This window comes from Aquarana catesbeiana, linkage group LG09 (genome assembly GCF_042186555.1).
Source record: "Aquarana catesbeiana isolate 2022-GZ linkage group LG09, ASM4218655v1, whole genome shotgun sequence".
Classification (NCBI taxonomy): domain Eukaryota; kingdom Metazoa; phylum Chordata; class Amphibia; order Anura; family Ranidae; genus Aquarana; species Aquarana catesbeiana.
Window position 1 is genome coordinate 258,239,045 of NC_133332.1, and position 20,641 is coordinate 258,259,685.

At 49.5% G+C, this 20,641-nt stretch overlaps 1 protein-coding gene across 1 annotated transcript; it reads right to left on the bottom strand.

Moving 5' to 3' along the window:
- Nucleotides 1–4,905: 4,905 nt before the first annotated feature.
- On the bottom strand, nucleotides 4,906–16,689 carry ATP6V1G1 (ATPase H+ transporting V1 subunit G1). Its single transcript, XM_073600265.1, has 3 exons — nucleotides 16,475–16,689; nucleotides 8,720–8,820; nucleotides 4,906–5,479 (listed from the first exon to the last, which is right to left on the bottom strand). The coding sequence occupies exons 1-3, from the start codon at nucleotides 16,554–16,556 to the stop codon at nucleotides 5,306–5,308; spliced, it is 357 nt and encodes a 118-aa protein (XP_073456366.1). The 5' UTR covers nucleotides 16,557–16,689; the 3' UTR covers nucleotides 4,906–5,305.
- Nucleotides 16,690–20,641: the final 3,952 nt, after the last annotated feature.

Sequence of the window (20,641 nt, forward strand, 5' to 3'; positions counted from 1 at the left end):
TCTTAATGGTTCAGAACTTTCAATCAATAATTCATAAAAAGGTGTATAATTATAATCTTACACAAACCAAGAAAAGTCCAAACATGGGGATAAACAAGATCCTACCAGTCTATTGAGATAGATAATGGTAGGAATGAAGCAAATCATACTCAAAAAGAGACACATAAGAAGGATCAATAAGACCGGAAATGTCCAATGGTCATTTCCGGTCTTATTGGTTTCCACGTCCCCTGCTTTGGAACGCATGCTGTGGCCATCAGGATGGCGTGCAGAGGTACCTAGGCTTTTGGTGCTAGCACTTCCTAATGCGAGTGGGCATTGTTATATCTACCTGCATATATAACCCCGCTTTGATCCTTCTTATGTGTCTTTTTTCTTGAGTACGATTGCCTAATAGTTTTCTGAGAATGAGGAACCATCATCTCCTACATTGCTGGCTATAGGGAACCCCTCTGTCCTTTTAGGGGTCCCAGTCAATGAGCGGTGGTGAGTTTGAACTCTCCATGCACGGTTTGGAAGTTAATCATCATCATTTGCTTCATTCCTATCATTATCTATCTCAATAGACCGGTAGGATCTTCTTTATATATGGTAATGGGACTTTTCTTGGTTCGTGTAAGATTATAATTATACACCTTTTTATGAATTATTGGTTGAAAGTTATGAACCATTAAGACCCAAATGGATCATTTATTGTAGTAAGTGAGCATTAATTATCTATTTATGAGGTAGCGCCATACCTTTTTCATACACCCTTATAATTTTATCTGTCGGCTAGAGAATCTGGAGCAGCTGGATAGGCTTGGAGGGGAGTCACCTGTTGCTATGACACCACCCACTACACAGCCAAGAATGTCCTAAGCTAGCATGGGCCTGAACATGAAGGGAGGGAGGAGTAAAGAATGAAAAGAATAATCAGTGCTACAGAAGACAGACTCTTAAAGTGGTTGTAAATCCTTTACAACCACTTTGTGCCACAGCTAAGCCTATTATAAGACTTACCTGTAGCTACCCAGGATATCTCCTAAACCTGCACGGTTTAGGAGATATCCCTGTATTTGCATGTGCCGACGTCATAGGCACAACGTACGTGCCGTTTGCTTCAGTGAGTGTGCCGTTACCGGGAGTGACGTCACCGGCGCTGTGATTGGCCGGAGCCGCGATACCAGGCAGTAACCCCCGGGAGTGATGTCACCAGCCGGTGCTGTGTATGGGCACCACAGCGAAGGCATTGATCTCATGTGACTATTACATAATGACTATTAAATAATGAGCTAGTATGCTATGCATACTAGCTCATTATGCCTTTGTCTTGCAGGTGTTAGTTTTTTTTTGTTTTTTTCCCAAAGTGGGTTTACAACCACTTTAAAAGTGAGTCTGCATAGGGGCCACCCCCCCGCCCAAAAAAAATGCTCCTCTTCTGTCTCAGTATTCAGAAGAAACCAACAATAGGGAGGATTACAGCATAAGATCTGTCTACTATCAGATGATGTTTTAATTTTCCTAACTCATCCACGTTTCTGCTCCAAATTTACTAGACTTACTAGATAAATTTGCTCATATTTTTGGTCTGTTTGTTAACCCTACAAAATCAAATGCACTTAATATTTCTTTAATACACACTGAATTAATGCAAGCTAAATCTTCTTTACCTTTTAACTGGGTATCTCACCAACGTTTATATTTAGGAGTCCAACTTACAAACTCCTTGACAGATCTCTTTGCAGCAAACTACCTTCCATTATTGAAACAAATCACCGGACTAATGAAACTTCTCTCCCCTTGTCGTGGTTAGGGCGAATTAATGCTATAAAGATGACAATACCGAAATTTCTGTATTTATTTAGAGTACTTCCTATTTCAATGCCATCGTATTTCTTAAGACTAGTACAAAGAAGGGTTATGTCATTTATATGGGGACCTACCAAACCCCAAATACCTCTTGCAACACTTTATCTTCGTAAAAATAAAAGGGGGGCTGGGCGTGCCAAATTTTTTTTCCTATTATTTTGCATCTCAATTATCACAGCTCCCTAAATATCATGCTACTAGAGAAATCCCCTTATGGGTGGCTGCCGAGTCCATTGACAGTGACCCCATTTCTGTGGCTAATCTGCTATGGCTTCAAACCAAACAGAGCCCACCTTTCCAATCCCGTTACTAAACATTCATTGGCTATATGGGACAAATTTAAAATTTCTCATAATCTTCAATCACCACATAATGCCCTTCTTTCTTTCCTCAAGAATCCAGCTTTCTACCCTGCCTGGAAATTTCCGAACTCTTTTGCATCATGGTCAACTACGAATTTGACCCGGCTAGGCAAATTATCATCTTCCACCAATTTTCATACATTACCTACACTTTGTGAAACTTTTGGGCTTCCTAGGACTGAATCTTTTCATTATTTGCAAATCAAGAATTTTTATACACCTCTCATTAGTACAGGTTCGATTCTTAACCAAATGTCACAATTTGAACGTATTTGCAAGAGTGACCCACATATTAGAGGACTGATTTCACTCCTATATCAACATCTCTATACCTAACGACTCATTTCCCTCATATGTTGCTAAATGGTTGCATTTGAATCGTACATTTGACGAAGATGACTGGTCCAATATTTGGCTGGCCACCAAAACTTCTTCCCCCAAATTGTTATGCATTAGAAACCAATTTCAAAGTTATGGCACATTGGTATTTGGTACCAGCAAGGATTGCAAAATTTATCCCAGCATACCCAGAAAATTGTTTGAGGATGTTCCTCACCAGGTACACATTTCCATATTTGGTGGTCCGGTAACCCAAGATTTCTGGGGAAAGATATTTGATATGGTTTCTAAAGCCTTGGAAATCGCTATACTCCCAGACCAAGCTGTGGCCCTCCTAAATCTTAAACCAGCTGCACTTATTCATACTCAATTTCAACTGCTCATTAATCTTACAACCGCAGCCAAACAAACTATAGCCAAGGCTTGGAAAACTCCCACCTTAATTGTGGCTGAAGCCAAACATAGGATGTTGAAGGCCCTTCTATTTGCCAAAATGACGGCCATAGAAAATGATATCGGTAAATTCAACAAAATTTGGAAACCTTGGGTTAAACATTTTTTGCCCCTTGACTGATTATTCATTGTTGCTGCAAATCAATGCCCATCTGCAGCCTCACAAGTGCCATCAATGCAGCAGCCTCACCATTGCCATCAGTGCAGCCTGATCGATGCCCATCTGCAGCCTAAAGGGGACAGGGAGGGGGGCTGGATGAGCGTCGACAGATTATATATGGTGAGAATCTCCTATGATAGATAGAACATTGGTCCAATAGCGGCCCAGGAGACGGGACTTCCTTTTACAGAGGCCGCCAAGTAAACAGGAGATTCTCACTGTATGTAATCTGACAGCACTCGTCCCGTCCCCCCTCCCCTCCGAGGCATCTAAAATTAAAGTATTGGCGTATAACACGCACAAGCTATTTGCACCCAATTTTTGGGGTGAAAAGGTGAGTGTTATACGCCAATACAATATTTTTTTTTATTTTTATTAACGATATGCATTTTTTTGGGTGTGGGCTGCACTACCACCATGGAAGAACCTTCCTTCTCTTTCTTTCTTCCCTCTTCTTCCTATCTTTTCTTATCCTGACAGATAAGGGGATCTCTCTTCTTACATGTATGGTTTTATATATTATCTGATATTTCTCTTAATTCTTAGTGTTTTGATCTAATATAAATGGCATGTGTAATCTATCATTGGAATACCTAGACCCCCTTATGTCTTTTGCAATATTTAAAATTATTTTGGTGTAAATATTCCCGATTTATACAGCTTTGCCCCCACCTATCCACAGTTTGTGCCCATTAGGGGTGGATGGGTGGTCTGGAGGCACGTTTCATTAAATACACCGTTTTTGGGGTTCTAATGTTGGCTATTTAAGTGAATCTATATTATTATAAGTCTTATTTTCGGATATAATTCCTGTTGAACATACCGTGACTTATATACTCATATTTTTTTTATTATTCATGATTTGACTGTTTCCCATGCCTACAGATTGTTATGTATATCTCATGTAAACCTTAATAAAAATATTGAACGAGAAACCAACAATAACAAATTCTGCAACATAAAGGCCTTGCTGGGCACATCAGATAAGGGAAATCAACAAACCAGGAACTGAAACAAAGACAAAGAAAAAGGGCCCATCGGCTGAGGGCATTATCACAAGACTCTTTATTGTGGAAAGATAAAATTCAACATACTCACAAAAAGGTGAATACAAGCATGAACTCAATCCAGGCCCAATGCTTGAGTGGTGCCCATCTGCAGGGGCATAGCTTACGCGTTTCAAGAACAGAACCCTCTTCAGAGTCCGGAGTTCATCTTATATTATCGTATGTTTTTCTTCAATAAAGAGTCTTACGATATGCACTAGGCTGCTTTTTCTCTGTGTGATAAAGGATGGAGTGTCCGCGGCTCCTCCACGTAAAAGATTTACATTTTTGTTACCAAAAAGGTACACAAAACCATCACTCGCACCGGCATTTGTTGTTTAGAGAAGCATAAGAATTCTAGAGAGTCTGCGAAAAACCACTGAGTGTTCCACAGATTCCAGCACCCTGCGATTCAGGAAGGGGGCAGTTTAGGTTTTGGGGATACGGTATGCGACCGTGCTTCATGTACACCCCAAAAATGACAACCATGAAACATGGTCCAAAAAGGTGAAATTAATGTTTATGCCTTACCCTGACCTCAGTGTATAAAAACAAACTTTGCACCTTGAACATGACTGGTTCCTAGGAAACCGGTAAGCTTCTTTTTCATGGTGATCCAACAAAAACGGCTACCTGGTCAGAGAAGATGTACTGACGGACCCAATAAGAAAGCTGCAAAAAACGACACTGGTCATGAAGGAAAAAGAAAATTATTTTATTTCTAAAAAGGTATACATGGAAAAAGCAAAACTAAGAACCAGTGGTAGAAACTCTGACTAATACTCACTCCTTCCTCAAAACTACAACACAAGACTCCTCACCAACCCCTCCTCGTCCTACCAATTCCTGCCGGCTACTTCCCTTTTCAAAGACCCAACCTCGTGTAAAGCTTAACCCTCCGTGTAAGGCTTTGGTAAAATATTCATCTTACTGGCACCCACAAAGGGCCCCCTCTGCTGGAATAATAAATTGCATAGACTACACTGGAGCGGTGCTAGATTCAAGAAAATGGCTTATCATGGCCTAGGGCACAATAAATAATAGGACAGCAATAAAGGAGTCAGCAACAACCCATCTGCGCACATGGGTCCTCTCTAGCCGCTGAAGCGATAGTTGGCGTGGATTTCAGGTTTTATTTCGCAAACAAGAGATAGCAGTTGCTCTAATACAAGTTCTTGATTCTGTTTGTAGTTTTCTTGGACTATGGACATCTTTGCAGATGTCTCCTTCTCCACCTCTTCAGAGCAGCTTCCATGGGAGCCCAAAGCCTAAAAAACACAGCAACGCTCAGATAAACCGATCAAGAATAAAGAGCATTTGTTAGTTCATTAACCTCTTGACACGGACCTCGCATATATATAAATGCAGCACCACAGAAGTGGGCTTTAAAGCCAGGCATACACTAGATTGCCAAAAGTATTGGGACACCTACCTTTACACGCATATGAACTTTAATGGCATCCCAGTCTTAGTCCATAGGGTTCAATATTGAGTTGGCCCACCCTTTGCATCTATAACAGCTTCAACTCTTCTGGGAAGGCTGTCCACAAGGTTTAGGAATGTTTGACTATTCTTCCAGAAGCGCATTTGTGAGGTCAGGCACTGATGTTGCACAAGAAGGCCTGGCTCACAGTCTCCACTCTAATTCATCCCAAAGGTGTTCTAGCAGGGTGAGGTCAGGCCAGTCAAGTTCCTCCACCCCAAACCCGTTCATCCATGTTTTTATAGATCTTGCTTTGTGCACTGGTTCAAATCATTTGGTGGAAGGGAGATTTTGGTGTGGGTTAGTGGTTGGGCTTGGCCCCTTAGTTCCAGTGAAGGGAACTCTTAAGGTGTCAGCATATCAAGACATTTTGGACAAATTTCATGCTCCCAGCTTTGTGGGAAAAGTTTGGGGATGGCCCCTTCCTGTTCCAACATGACCACACACTAGTGCACAAAGGAGTCTTGACCTCAATCCCATAGAACACTTTTGGGACGAATTAGAGCGGAGACTGCGAGCCAGGACTTCTCGTCCAACATCAGTGCCTGACCTCACAAATGCACTTCTGGAAGAATGGTCAAATATTCCCATAGACACACTCCTAAACCTTGTGGACAACCTTCCCAGAAGAGTTGAAGCTGTTATAGTTGCAAAGGATGGGCCAACTCAATGTTGAACCCTACAGACGAAAACTGGAATGCCATTAAAGTTTATGTGCGTGTAAAGGCAAGTGTCTCCATACTTTTGGCAATATAGTGTATATATGTGTCCATTGAACTGTACTAGGAGTGCACTCACTTGGTACAGCCAGCACAACGACAGCTCCTGGTCACTGTTTATGGTCGGCAGCCTGGGAAGGACTCCCAATCTTGTGATCATTGTGCTAATCACAGCATTTACAAAATTGGAAAGCAATCCCCCGGCTCCTGGCACCAGTTATAGGGATGGCGGCAAGGGGTTAAGTGCATGTACAACAAAAACCTTTTTTCTTCGTTTTAAGAAAAGGGAAAAGGTTAGAACCCCTGCCAGATTTCTTTTCTACTATGCAGGGTCCAGTTTCCCTTCACTTCCTGTCCTGCATACAACTTTTCACCAGACAGGGAGTGATAATAAATAGTGCAATAAAAACAACCCCGTCCTATATTTTTTTCTGCCTGTCTCCCCGTTACAGATTTACAGAGCTATAAAAATCTGACAGGGGTTCTAAACCTCTATGCAAAATGGGGGAAAAAAAAAAACCCAAAAGCAATAAAAGAAACACCACACCCCCCACCCACCATTTAACTTGAACAGTATAATATTATGCATGTATGGCCTCGTACGCTTGTGCAGGGCCCCATGTTTTCCAAGGAAAGGAAAAGGAAAAGGAAAAAATTTTTTTTTTGTGCGTCGGTTTTCTTTACTGTTGGAAATTGGAGAGGATTGTAGATGACTGGCTGCTCCTTTCCTGACATCCCGGGGCAGATGGCATCTATTGCTTCGCTGTGCGAGGTAGACCGGATGTTTCGGGTTTACATCCACTTTAACCACTTGCCAACCAGCCGCCGTCATTATACTGCAGCAGGTCGGCTCGTTCCAGCGAATTGCCGTAGCTGTACATCGGCTCCTTTAAGAGCCATAGCAGGCACGCGCGTCCGCTGCAAGGCGGAGTACCCGATTTGCGTGGCCGCGATGTTTGCCGGCTACCCACGATCCCTGGAAAGAGCCAGAACGGGGATCTGGCAATGTAAACAGACAGATCCCCGTTCTGACAAGGGAGGAGAGGCAGATCTGCAGTTCCTAGCGACTAGGAACAGCGATCTCTCTCCTCCTCCATTCGGCCCCCCCACAGTTAGAAAGACCTCCCAGGGAACACATTTAACCCCTTGATCACCACTAGTGTTAACCCTTCCCTGCCTGTGTCATTTATACAGTAACCAGTGCAATTTTATAGTACTGATCGCTGTATGAATGTCAATGGTCCCAAAAAAAGTGTCAAAAGTGTCCGATCTGTCCGCCGCAATGACGCAGTCTGGCTAAAAATCGACGATTACCGCCATTACTGGTAAAAAAAAATAATATAAAAATGCCAATCTACCCCCTATTTTGTAGACGCTATAACTTTTGCGCAAACCAATCAATATACGCCTTTTTTTTTAACAAAAATATGTAGAAGTATACATCTTGGCCTAAACGTTTTTGGGATATTTATTATAGCAAAAAGAAAAAAAAAAAAAAAAAAAAAAAAAAAATTTTCAAAATTGTTGTTCTTTTTTTTGTATATAGCGCAAAAAATAAAAAAAACTGCAAAGGTGATCAAATACCACCAAAAGAAAGCTCTATTTGTGGGGAAAAAAAGGACGTAAATTTTGTTTGGGTACATTGTTGCGCAACTGTCAGTTAAGGCGACGCAGTGCCGTATCGCAAAAACGACCAGGTCATTAAGGGGGAAAATCTTCCGGTCTGCAAGTGGTTAAGATAAAAAGCCTTCCATGTGCAACAGCCCCCCCATACTTACCTGAGCCAATCTCGATCCAGCGCTGTTGTAGGAGTGTCTCGGCTGCCCGGGACTCCTCTCCTCATTGGCTGAGACAGCAGCGCGGCGCCACTGACTTCTGCTGCTGTCAAAATCAGTCAGCCAATGAGGAAAGAAAAAGGGGGCGGGGCCGTAGCTCCGTGTCTGAACGGAGGGAGGGAGCTGTGGCTTGGCTCGGGTGCCCCCATAGCAAGCTGCTTGCTGTGGGGGCACTCAACAGGAGGGAGGGGCCAGGAGCACCGAAGAGAAGGATAGGGGCTGCTCTGTGCAAATCTACTGCACAGAGCAGGTAAGTAGAACATTTTTACTTTATTTTTTTTAGCTAAAAATAACACTTTAGTATCACTTTAGGGTCACTTAGATATATAAGCTGTAACCAATAATTGGCCTTTTGAAAAGATCACCTGGAGGAAAAAAAAAAAACGTTATGTTACTCGGGGGTTAGCATGAACTCCTGCAAAAAGGAACAGCGATCACTGAACCCTATTTGAATCCCACCCAAATACATACAGCTTCCTCCTTGGCCTTGAAGTCTCTCTCTCGCTGCAGCCGGTATTGCTCGATCTCAGCCTGGGCCTCCTCCTTTGCCTGTTTCAGACGCTTGTTCTTTCCTGGATTATAAGAAAAAAGTGCAGCCATGTGATACTCAGATCCTTCACTTTATACAAGAGCTGCATTATCACAGTCAGTAATGTCATAGACCAAGTGGAATTCCAAGCACAGCACTAAATACAAATAGGTTTACCGGCATAAGCATTTGTAAATGTGTTCAGTCTTGTGATTTCTACAACACTGCACAGTCAGGAAGGTCCCCATTCCTCTTTCTATATTCTGAATTACTGACTCTAGGGCAATAGCCCATATACAGCCAACAATAACCAATGGTGGGCGTCAGCCCTAATTCATATACAACATGGCCCACAAAGGAAAGGGGAAATGGTGAGGAGCACCGGGGCTTTGAGACACCCAGAGATTTTTTAAATAGTCATACACAGTAATGAAAATATAAAACCAACATTTTTGAAAAAACTAAAACGTGTCACCTCTATCAGAGTAGAGGTCATCACTGAACATTAAGTGTTTGCCGACCGGCGCACGCCGATATACGTCGGCAGAAGGGCCCGTACAGGCATATTAACGTACCTGGACGTTGCCCTTTAAGCAGCTGTTTGCTTGTGTGCCGCGAGCTCTGTGAATGTGATAGCGGGTCCTGCGGACTCTATGTCCGTGGGGATACCAGTGATCATCTCACGGAGATGAAGAACAGAGAAATGCCGATGTAAACAAGCATTTCCCCGTTCTGCCTAATGACAGGACACTGATCACCGCTCCCTGTAATCGGGAGCAGTGATCAGTGTCGTGTCACACACAGCCCCTCCCCCCTACCGTTAGAATCACTTCCTAGGACACTTAACCCCTTCACTGCCCATCACATTTACACAGTAATCAATGCATTTTTAAATTGCACTGATCGCTGTATAAATGTGAATGGCACCAAAAGTGTCCGATCTGTCCACAGTAATGTCACAGTCAATGATCGCCGCCATTACTAGTAAAAAAAAATAAAAAAATAAAAATGCCATATAAATCTATCCCCTATTGTGTAGACGCTATAAATTTTGCGCAAACCAATCAATATACGCTTATTGCGATTTTTTTATTTTATTTTTTAAGCTACGAAGGCTCGTGCAGGGGAGCCAACCTGGTGGTTGGTCGGGAAGCAGTTAAAGGTTAATTTCCCACATTTGTGGCTTTTTAAATCACAATTAGTGTCTGTGTATAAATAGTAGAGCTGCACGATTCTGGTCAAAATGAGAATCACGGTTTTTTTGCTTAGAATAAAAAGATCACGATTCCCGCGACGTAAAATCTTTCACATTATACAAAAAAAATAAAAATGGGCTAACTTTACTGGTTAGATTTTTTTTTTTTTAATTCATTAAAGTAATTTTTTCCCAAAAAATTGCATTTGAAAGACCGCTGCGCAAATACAGTGTGGCATAAAATATTGCAACAACCACCATTTTATTCTCTAGGGTGTCTACTAAAAAAAATATATGTTTGGGGGTTCCAAGTAATTTTCTAGCAAAAAAAAAATGATTTTAACTTGAAACCAACAAATGTCAGAAAAAGGTTTAGTGTTTAAGTGGTTAAACTTTTTTCACTTACACAGGAAGTCTATTCCATTGACAAATTGTTACAATGTTTATACTTAAAGTGGGAGTCCGGCTTGAATATGCCAATCAGTATTGTTCACTTAATAAAAAGTGGAAAGTTTGGGGGATTTCTTGATACCAGGCCAAGGTCAGGTAGATCAAAAAAAAGATTTCAGCCACAACTGCCACAGGAACTGTTCGGGATACAAAGAAAAACCCACAGGTAAAGAGTTGTATGGTCAAGTTGCCAGAAAGAAGACTTTACTGTACAAGTTCCACAAAAAAGCCTGGTTACAATATGCCCAACAACACCTTGACATGCCTCATTAGGCTTTTTTATGGCATTGGCGCAGTAAACGCTTCCTTCTGGAAGCTCAACCATGCAGCTCTTTTTGGTTCAGGTAACGTTGAATTGTGCTCCTTAAAAACAACCACACCGTCTTTTTGGAGAGCAGCCTGTATTTCTCATGAGGTTACCTCTGGGTTTATCTTTATATCCTGAGCAGTTATCCTGCCAGCTGTGGCTGCAATCTTTCTTGGTCTACCTGACCTTGGCTTAGTATCAAAAGAGCCCCGAATGTTCCACTTTTTAATAAGTGATTAAACAGTACTGACTGACATATTCAAGATTTTGGGTATCTTTTTATATCCTTTTCCATCTTTATAAAGTTCCATTACTTTGTTACGCAGGTCTTTTGACTGTTCTTTTCTATCTCCTCATGGCTCAGTGTCTAGCCTGCTTAGTGCTTAAATGTGAGAGCTAACAAGCTCATTGACTATTTATACACAGACACTAATTGTGATTTAAAAAGCCACAAATGTGGGAAATTGACCTTTAATTGCTATTTTAACCTGTGTGTGCCACCTTCTGTGTCTGTACCAAGGCCAAACATTCCAGGGTATGTAAACTTTATCAGGGCCATTTGGGTGATTATGATTTTAAAAGGATCCAAAAAACTATATGTGATAACAAATGGCTTCATGTGATCACTATCCTTAAATAAAAGACAGCTTTTTTGGCATGATTAGTCATATTTTCATTATTAATGCCAAAATTTCACAATTTCTGCCAGGGTATGCAAACTTCTGGGCACAACTGTACATGTGTAGAAATCAAACACAATTTTCATCAAAAGAAGGTTCAACACCAAATCACACGTTTCCTTGGGCTCCTCCTATCTCCATTGTACACTGTATGTCGGCTTCAGGCACAATAATGTGCAACAGGGCAGAAAATGCAGAAGTGTTCAGCCAGGGATGAGGAAGGAATAAAATGCAAGTCATCTGTGAAGGCATTAATGGAAGTAAGACTGAATAGACGTCCACATAGAGATAGCAATCACTTAATGAGGTCTAAGTGGAGGTCAGAGCGCTCAGTAAATGAAATGCATTGGATGACCGGTCTAAACCAGCCAACCCCCTCCCAGAAAAAGAAGGAATGTACAAAACCCATGACTGCTTTCATAATGTTCTGCAGATTAGAGGAGGAAGAGGAGGAGGAAGAAGAGGAAGAGGAAGAGAAGGAGCAGGAAGAGGAGAAGTCTGCAACTACCAGTCAGGCGATACACAGGATTCCAGAAATAAAGGAGATTTGTTTGGCCTGTGGACTCCAGGAGCCAGTGGGGGGCATCAAGATATGTACAAAAAGAAGTCCTCATCCCCCAGTCTCCAACTACACCTGTAATGTATGTACAGTCTATGACCGTCCCCCGCAGAGCGCCATCAGCCTCCCACCGTCCCCCAAAGAATGGTGCCCCCCACCCCCCGCACAGCCCCTCTCCCCCGCAGAGCGCCATCAGCCTCCCACCGTCCCCCAAAGGATGGCGGCCCTCCTCCCTGCAGAGCGCCATTAGCCTCCCACTGTCCCCCGAAGAATGGCGCCCCCCCCCCTACAGCACATCAGAGCGGCCCTCTCCCCCGCAGAGCCTCCCTCCTCCTCTCCCCCCCCCGCAGAGCCTCCCTCCTCCTCTCCCCGCCCGCAGAGCCTCCCTCCTCCTCTATCCCCCCCGCAGAGCCTCCCTCCTCCTCTCCGCAGAGCTTCCCTCCTCCTCCCCCCCCCCCGCAGAGCCTCCCCCCTCCTCTCCCCCCCCGCAGAGCCTCCCTCCTCCTCTCCCCCCCGCAGAGCCTCCCTCCTCCTCTCCCCCCCCCGCAGAGCCTCCCTCCTCCTCTCCCCCCCCCCGCAGAGCCTCCCTCCTCCTCTCCCCCCCCGCAGAGCCTCCCTCCTCCTCTCCCCCCCCCCGCAGAGCCTCCCTCCTCCTCTCCCCCCCCCGCAGAGCCTCCCTCCTCCTCTCCCCCCCCGCAGAGCCTCCCTCCTCCTCTCCACAGAGCCTCCCCCCCCCCACAGAGCCTCCCTCCTCCTCTCCCCCCCGCAGAGCCTCCCCCCCCCCTCCTCTCCCCCCCGCAGAGCCTCCCTCCTCCCCTCCCCCCCCCCGCAGAGCCTCCCTCCTCCTCTCCCCCCCCCCGCAGAGCCTCCCTCCTCCTCTCCCCCCCCCCCGCAGAGCCTCCCTCCTCCTCTCCCCCCCCCCGCAGAGCCTCCCTCCTCCTCTCCCCCCCCCCCGCAGAGCCTCCCTCCCCCTCTCCGCAGAGCCTCCCTCCTCCCCTCCTCTCCCCCCCGCAGAGCCTCCCTCCTCCCCTCCCCCCCCCGCAGAGCCTCCCTCCTCCTCTCCCCCCCCCGCAGAGCCTCCCTCCTCCTCTCCCCCCCCCCGCAGAGCCTCCCTCCTCCTCTCCCCCCCCCCGCAGAGCCTCCCTCCTCCTCTCCCCCCCCCCGCAGAGCCTCCCTCCTCCTCTCCCCCCCCCCGCAGAGCCTCCCTCCTCCTCTCCGCAGAGCCTCCCTCCTCCTCTCCCCCCCGCAGAGCCTCCCTCCCCCTCTCCGCAGAGCCTCCCTCCCCCTCTCCGCAGAGCCTCCCTCCTCCCCTCCTCTCCCCCCCGCAGAGCCTCCCTCCTCCTCTCCCCCCCGCAGAGCCTCCCTCCTCCCCTCCTCTCCCCCCCCGCAAAGCCTCCCTCCTCTCCCCCCGCAGAGCCTCCCTCCTCCCCTCCTCTCCCCCCGCAGAGCCTCCCTCCTCCCCTCCTCTCCCCCCAAGCAGAGCCTCCCTCCTCCTCTCCCCCCAAGCAGAGCCTCCCTCCTCCTCTCCCCCCAAGCAGAGCCTCCCTCCTCCTCTCCCCCCAAGCAGAGCCTCCCTCCTCCTCTCCCCCCAAGCAGAGCCTCCCTCCTCCTCTCCCCCCAAGCAGAGCCTCCCTCCTCCTCTCCCCCCAAGCAGAGCCTCCCTCCTCCTCTCCCCCCCGCAGAGCCTCCCTCCTCCTCTCCCCCCGCAGAGCCTCCCTCCTCCTCTCCCCGCCCGCAGAGCCTCCCTCCTCCTCTCCCCCCCGCAGAGCCTCCCTCCTCCTCTCCCCCCCGCAGAGCCTCCCTCCTCCTCTCCCCCCCCTGCAGAGCCTCCCTCCTCCTCTCCCCTCGCAGAGCCTCCCTCCTCCTCTCCCCCCCCGCAGAGCCTCCCTCCTCCTCTCCCCCCCCGCACAGCCTCCCTCCTCCTCTCCCCCCCCCCGCAGAGCCTCCCTCCTCCTCTCCCCCCCCCGCAGAGCCTCCCTCCTCCTCTCCCCCCCGCAGAGCCTCCCTCCTCTCCCCCGCAGAGCCTCCCTCCTCCTCTCCCCCCCCCGCAGAGCCTCCCTCCTCCTCTCCCCCCAAGCAGAGCCTCCCTCCTCCTCTCCCCCCCTCCTCTCCCCCCCCGCAGAGCCTCCCTCCTCCTCTCCCCCCCCCGCAGAGCCTCCCTCCTCCTCTCCCCCCCCGCAGAGCCTCCCTCCTCCTCCTCTCCCCCCCCGCAGAGCCTCCCTCCTCCTCTCCCCCCCCGCAGAGCCTCCCTCCTCCTCTCCCCCCCCGCAGAGCCTCCCTCCTCCTCTCCCCCCCCCGCAGAGCCTCCCTCCTCCTCTCCCCCCCCCGCAGAGCCTCCCTCCTCCTCTCCCCCCCCGCAGAGCCTCCCTCCTCCTCCTCTCCCCCCCCCGCAGAGCATCCCTCCTCCTCTCCCCCCCCCCGCAGAGCCTCCCTCCTCCTCTCCCCCCCCGCAGGGCCTCCCTCCTCCTCTCCCCCCCCCGCAGAGCCTCCCCCCTCCTCTCCCCCCCCGCAGAGCCTCCCTCCTCCTCTCCCCCCCCGCAGAGCCTCCCTCCTCCTCTCCACAGAGCCTCCCCCCCGCAGAGCCTCCCTCCTCCTCTCCCCCCCGCAGAGCCTCCCTCCTCCTCTCCCCCCCCGCAGAGCCTCCCTCCTCCTCTCCCCCCCCGCAGAGCCTCCCTCCTCCTCTCCCCCCCCCGCAGAGCCTCCCTCCTCTCCCCCCCCGCAGAGCCTCCCTCCTCCTCTCTCCCCCCCCCCCGCAGAGCCTCCCTCCTCCTCTCCCCCCCCCGCAGAGCCTCCCTCCTCCTCTCCACAGAGCCCCCCCCCCCCACAGAGCCTCCCTCCTCCTCTCCCCCCCGCAGAGCCTCCCTCCTCCCCTCCTCTCCCCCCGCAGAGCCTCCCTCCTCCTCTCCCCCCCGCAGAGCCTCCCTCCTCCTCTCCCCCCCGCAGAGCCTCCCTCCTCCTCTCCCCCCCGCAGAGCCTCCCTCCTCCTCTCCCCCCCCGCAGAGCCCCCCCGCAGAGCCTCCCTCCTCCCCTCCTCCCCCCCGCAGAGCCTCCCTCCCCCCCCCCCCGCAGAGCCTCCCTCCTCCCCTCCTCTCCCCCCCGCAGAGCCTCCCTCCTCCTCTCCCCCCCCCGCAGAGCCTCCCTCCTCCTCTCCCCCCCCCGCAGAGCCTCCCTCCTCCTCTCCGCAGAGCCTCCCCCCCCGCAGAGCCTCCCTCCTCCTCTCCCCCCCGCAGAGCCTCCCTCCTCCCCTCCCCTCCCCCCCCGCAGAGCCTCCCTCCTCCTCTCCCCCCCCCGCAGAGCCTCCCTCCTCCTCTCCGCAGAGCCCCCCCCCCCCGCAGAGCCTCCCTCCTCTCCCCCCCGCAGAGCCTCCCTCCTCCCCTCCCCTCCCCGCAGAGCCTCCCTCTTCCTCTCCGCAGAGCCTCCCTCTTCCTCTCCGCAGAGCCTCCCCCCCCCCCCCGCAGAGCCTCCCTCCTCCTCTCCCCCCCGCAGAGCCTCCCTCCTCCCCTCCTCTCCCCCCCGCAGAGCCTCCCTCCTCTCCCCCCCCGCAGAGCCTCCCTCCTCCCCTCCTCTCCCCCCCCCCGCAGAGCCTCCCTCCTCCCCTCCTCTCCCCCCCCCGCAGAGCCTCCCTCCTCCCCTCCTCTCCCCCCCCGCAGAGCCTCCCTCTCCCCCCCCCCCGCAGAGCCTCCCTCCTCCCCTCCTCTCCCCCCCCCCGCAGAGCCTCCCTCCTCCCCTCCTCTCCCCCCCCGCAGAGCCTCCCTCCCCCCCCCCCCGCAGAGCCTCCTTCCTCCCCTCCTCTCCCCCCGCAGAGCCTCCCTCCTCTCCCCCCGCAGAGCCCCCCCTCCTCTCCCCCTCTCCCCCCGCAGAGCCTCCCTCCCCCCCCCCCCCCCGCAGAGCCCCCCCACACCTGTATCACATCCGCAGTCTTTAAACATTTCCTAAAAGATCTCACATATTGGACTATTCGAAAAAAAATCTCAGCAGTGTACAACTACAACTCCCAGCATGCCATGCTGCAGCTGAGGATTGCTGGAACTTGCAGTCCTTTCATTGCAGGAGCCCACACCCTATCCTAGTTAGTGAGCAAAGCCGTACACACCGCTACTTTTCCATTCAATTACCTTTATTGTTCAGATCGGTACATACAACTCTCGGCAGACCCCCTCCCCTCTGATACATTTCACCCCAACTCTTCATCGGAGAGAACTGGCCCTTTAAGGGTGCACCATATCAGAAGGGAGGGGCCTGTGGGGTAGAATGTTCTGATCAATAAAGTTGATTGAATGCTCATGTAGCAGAGTGCGGCTTCACTCACTGACTTGTAGCCACAAAGCGACCAGACAGGGACAAGTTCTGGGCTCCTGGAATAAAATAATAGCCTGAAGAACTACAACTCCCAGCATTCCTCCTGAGATACAGCCCGGCAAAGCATGTTGGGAGTTGTAGTCTTTACACAGCAAGTTAGAAGCAGAGCTCCCAATGAATCAACAAGTGACCGGATTAGAGTCTCACGTTTCCGGGCCTCCGCCACCCTCTCGGCCGCCCTCTTCTCCGCTTGCAGTAGCTGCTGGATCCCCGCGGACTGGCTGGCCATGACTCCCCCTGTACACTGTCCTCTCCGGAGACTTCAGCCGATGACCGAGTTCGGATCAGATGACCAAGAACACGTCAATGAGGAACCACGTGACCGCGTCATGCTCACCACGCCCTCTGGGCTGGTCCGAGTCACATGACTGGCGCTGCCTGAGTCACGTGCTGTGAAGTTCCCGGAAACATTGTCCAGTCTCTCTAAAAAGTTTCCATCCAATCAGCAGGAATGATTTCCATTCAATAAAACAAATACAGTTTAATTGCTTGTCCACCAAGGCAAATATTTAAAATGTTCACACACAAATTACTTAGAACCTCAAACATGATATATTTTGTATAAGCGGAGACCCTGGAGAATAAATTAGCGGTAGCTCCAATTTTTTTTAAGTCGCACAATGTTTGTACAACAGTTTATCCATAGCTCCCAACTGTCCCTGATTTCGAAGGACTGTCCCTGATTTGGAGCAATGTCCCTCTGTCCCTCTTTCCCCCTCATTTTGGTCTGATCTATATAGATGTATATAAAATGCACTTTTTATCTTTCAAAAAGTGTTTCCCAGTGCTAAACCTTTCATCTAAATTCTAAATTGCTGCATTTGGCAATTTTAAAAGCCAATATAAAGGAATATTGGTGGTAAAAAGCACTTGTGGATTTAATTAACCCCCTTTTTTTTTTGGATATGTCCCCTATAAGGGGTGTGGCAGGGGCGTGTCCTATGCCAACATATGTTTGCTAGTAGGTGTCCCTCATTCCCATCTCAAAATGTTGGGAGGTGTGGGTTATCAAAGCCAAAAGTTCTGTAAAAAATACTGCTTTATTAGGTACACCTGTTCAGTTGCTGGATAACACAAATTGCTGATCAGCCAATCACATGGCAGCAAATCAATGCCAGACATCCCAAGTCTCCCGCGAAGTGCGGGAGTTTCCAGCCTTTGGTAGCAGGCTCCCAGACACCCACAAGTGCCCTGCGATCTCCCGGCTGCAGGGCTGATCCTGGGAGAGGCAGTGGTGTCATCCATGTGTCCCCCTCTGTTCTCCTGCAGTCCGCTGTCCTTCGTCCACCCCCGGCATCCCTCCTCTCCCACCGGCTGTGGGGGGGGATGTGTCAGGATGGAGAGCGGAGGAAGGTGTTGGTAAATATGTCATTTACCGACCCCTTTCTTTTCTGAATTGGACACGGTGAGCTATCGCTCTGTGTCCTGTAATAACTGAGCACCTGTGATTACTCTGCTTCTGTTTATGAATGGACGGGAATCTGTGTTTCCTGTCAATTCATCTTCAGTGCTGAGGAAGGGATTGTGGAATCTGTGTCCTCACTCCTTTTCCCTGTCTCAAATGGGAGATGTCAGGGGTCTGTTTAGACCCCTGATATCTTACTAAAGCCACCCCCAACAGGGCTGATAAGAGCAAAAAAAAAAAATACATATTAAAAAAATTAATTTGTAAAAAAAAAAAAATTAAAATAAAAAATTACTGACACCACTCCCTTCTGCCCTACCACCCTCCCCTAAAAAGCATTGTGAAAAAAATAAAAACAAACTAAATTGTAAAAAAAATCAATACGTAAAAATAAAAAACCACTGACACCATCCACTGCCCTATTGACACCGTCCACTGCTCTACCGACCCCGTCCACTGCTCTACCGACGCCGTCCACTGCCCTACCGACGCTGTCCACTGCCCTACCGACACCGTCCTCTGCTCTACCGACACCGTCCTCTGCTCTACCGACACCGTCCTCTGCTCTACCGACACCGTCCTCTGCTCTACCGACACCGTCCTCTGCTCTACCGACACCGTCCTCTGCTCTACCGACACCGTCCACTGCTCTACCGACACCGTCCTCTGCTCTACCGACACCGTCCTCTGCTCTACCGACACCGTTCTCTGCTCTACCGACACCGTCCTCTGCTCTACCGACACCGTCCACTGCTCTACCGACACCGTCCACTGCTCTACCGACACCGTCCACTGCTCTACCGACACCGTCCACTGCTCTACCGACATCGTCCACTGCTCTACCGACACCGTCCTCTGCTCTACCGACACCGTCCACTGCTCTACCGACACCGTCCTCTGCTCTACCGACACCGTCCACTGCTCTACTGACACCGTCCTCTGCTCTACCGACACCATCCACTGCTCTACCGACACCGTCCTCTGCTCTACCGACACCGTCCTCTGCTCTACCGACACCGTCCACTGCTCTACCGACACCGTCCTCTGCTCTACCGACACCGTCCTCTGCTCTACCGACACCGTCCTCTGCTCTACCGACACCGTCCTCTGCTCTACCGACTCCGTCCTCTGCTCTACCGACACCGTCCACTGCTCTACCGACACCGTCCTCTGCTCTACCGACACCGTCCACTGCTCTACCGACACCGTCCTCTGCTCTACCGACACCATCCACTGCTCTACCGACACCGTCCTCTGCTCTACCGACACCGTCCACTGCTCTACCGACACCGTCCACTGCTCTACCGACACCGTCCTCTGCTCTACCGACACCGTCCTCTGCTCTACCGACACCGTCCTCTGCTCTACCGACACCGTCCTCTGCTCTACCGACTCCGTCCTCTGCTCTACCGACACCGTCCACTGCTCTACCGACACCGTCCTCTGCTCTACCGACACCGTCCACTGCTCTACCGACACCGTCCACTGCTCTACCGACACCGTCCTCTGCTCTACCGACACCGTCCTCTGCTCTACCGACACCGTCCTCTGCTCTACCGACACCGTCCTCTGCTCTACCGACACTGTCCTCTGCTCTACCGACACCGTCCACTGCCGCGCACCCCCCCACCCCCTTCCCCAGAAGCACTGTGAAAAAAAAATATTAAAAAAACCAACAAAAAAAAACAAAACTGTAAATAAAAAAAAAACACTGACATCATCCACTGCTCTTCTGATACTGTTCATTACCCCCCTCCCCCACCCCCAATCATTGTGAAAAATAAAAAATACAAAAATAAATTGTACAAATAAATATATTAATAAAATTGTAAACATTTTTTTAAAGATTCTGACACCATCCACTGCTCTACTGACCAATTCCACTGGCCCCCAAAAAGCATTTAAAAAAAAAATACTAAAAATTAAATTGTAAACAAATAAAAATAAAAAACTACTGACACCGCCCTGCACATACTATCCAAAGCTGTACACTCCTCACCTGCACATTACACCCACCGCCGTCCACTGCACATTATACCCACCGCCGTACACTCCGCACAGTACATTCATGTTTAACATTACTGCATTCTGCACTATGTAAGTCATCTTAGACTTTTAAGCCCTTTAAGCCACTCCCAATATGTGACGCAATTTAAGCAACGCCCACATTTTGCCACGGAGCAAAATCTAGGCATCTAGACGTGTTAAAGACAACTTGCTGAAATTCAAACCGAGCATCAGAATGAGGAAGAAAGGGGATTTAAGTCACTTTGAACGTGACATGGTTGTTGGTGCCAGACGGGCTGGTCTGAGTTTTTCAAAAACTGATGATCTACTGGGATTTTCACGCAGAACCATCTCTAGGGCAGTGTTTCTCAACTCCGGTCCTCAAGGCGCCCCAACAGGTCATGTTTTCAGGCCTTCCATTATTTTGCACAGGTGATTTAATCACTTTCACTGCCTTAGTAATCACAAAGCCATTTCATCAGCGGGGAATCCTGAAAACATGACCTGTTGGGGCGCCTTGAGGACTGGAGTTGAGAAACTCTGATCTAGGGTGTACAGATAATGGTCAAAAAAAAATATCCATTGAGTGGCAGTTGTGTGGAGGAAAATGCCTTGTTGATGTCAGAGGTCAGACAAGAATGAATAGACTGTTTCGAGATGATAGAAACCGCTAGTTACAATCAAGATATTCAGAATACGATCTCTGAATGTATAACACATAGAACCTTGAAGCAGATAGGCTACTGCAGCAGACCACACCAGGTGCCACTCCATTCAGCCAAGAACAGGAAACTGAAGCTACAATTTGCACAGCCTCACAAAAAATGGACAATAGAAGATTGGAAAAACATTGCCTGGTCTGAGGAGTCTCGATTTCAGATGGTCGGGTCAGAGTTTTGCAT

Bases quoted from the DNA above. Each gene is read 5' to 3' on its own strand.
- ATP6V1G1 (XM_073600265.1), bottom strand. From the start codon at position 16,556: ATGGCCAGCCAGTCCGCGGGGATCCAGCAGCTACTGCAAGCGGAGAAG. The intron at 8,821-16,474 runs GTGAGACTCTAA...CTTATAATCCAG, and splicing joins GGTGGCGGAGGCCCGGAAAC to GAAAGAACAAGCGTCTGAAA. The intron at 5,480-8,719 runs GTATGTATTTGG...TGTGTTTTTTAG, and splicing joins TCAAGGCCAAGGAGGAAGCT to GCTTTGGGCTCCCATGGAAG.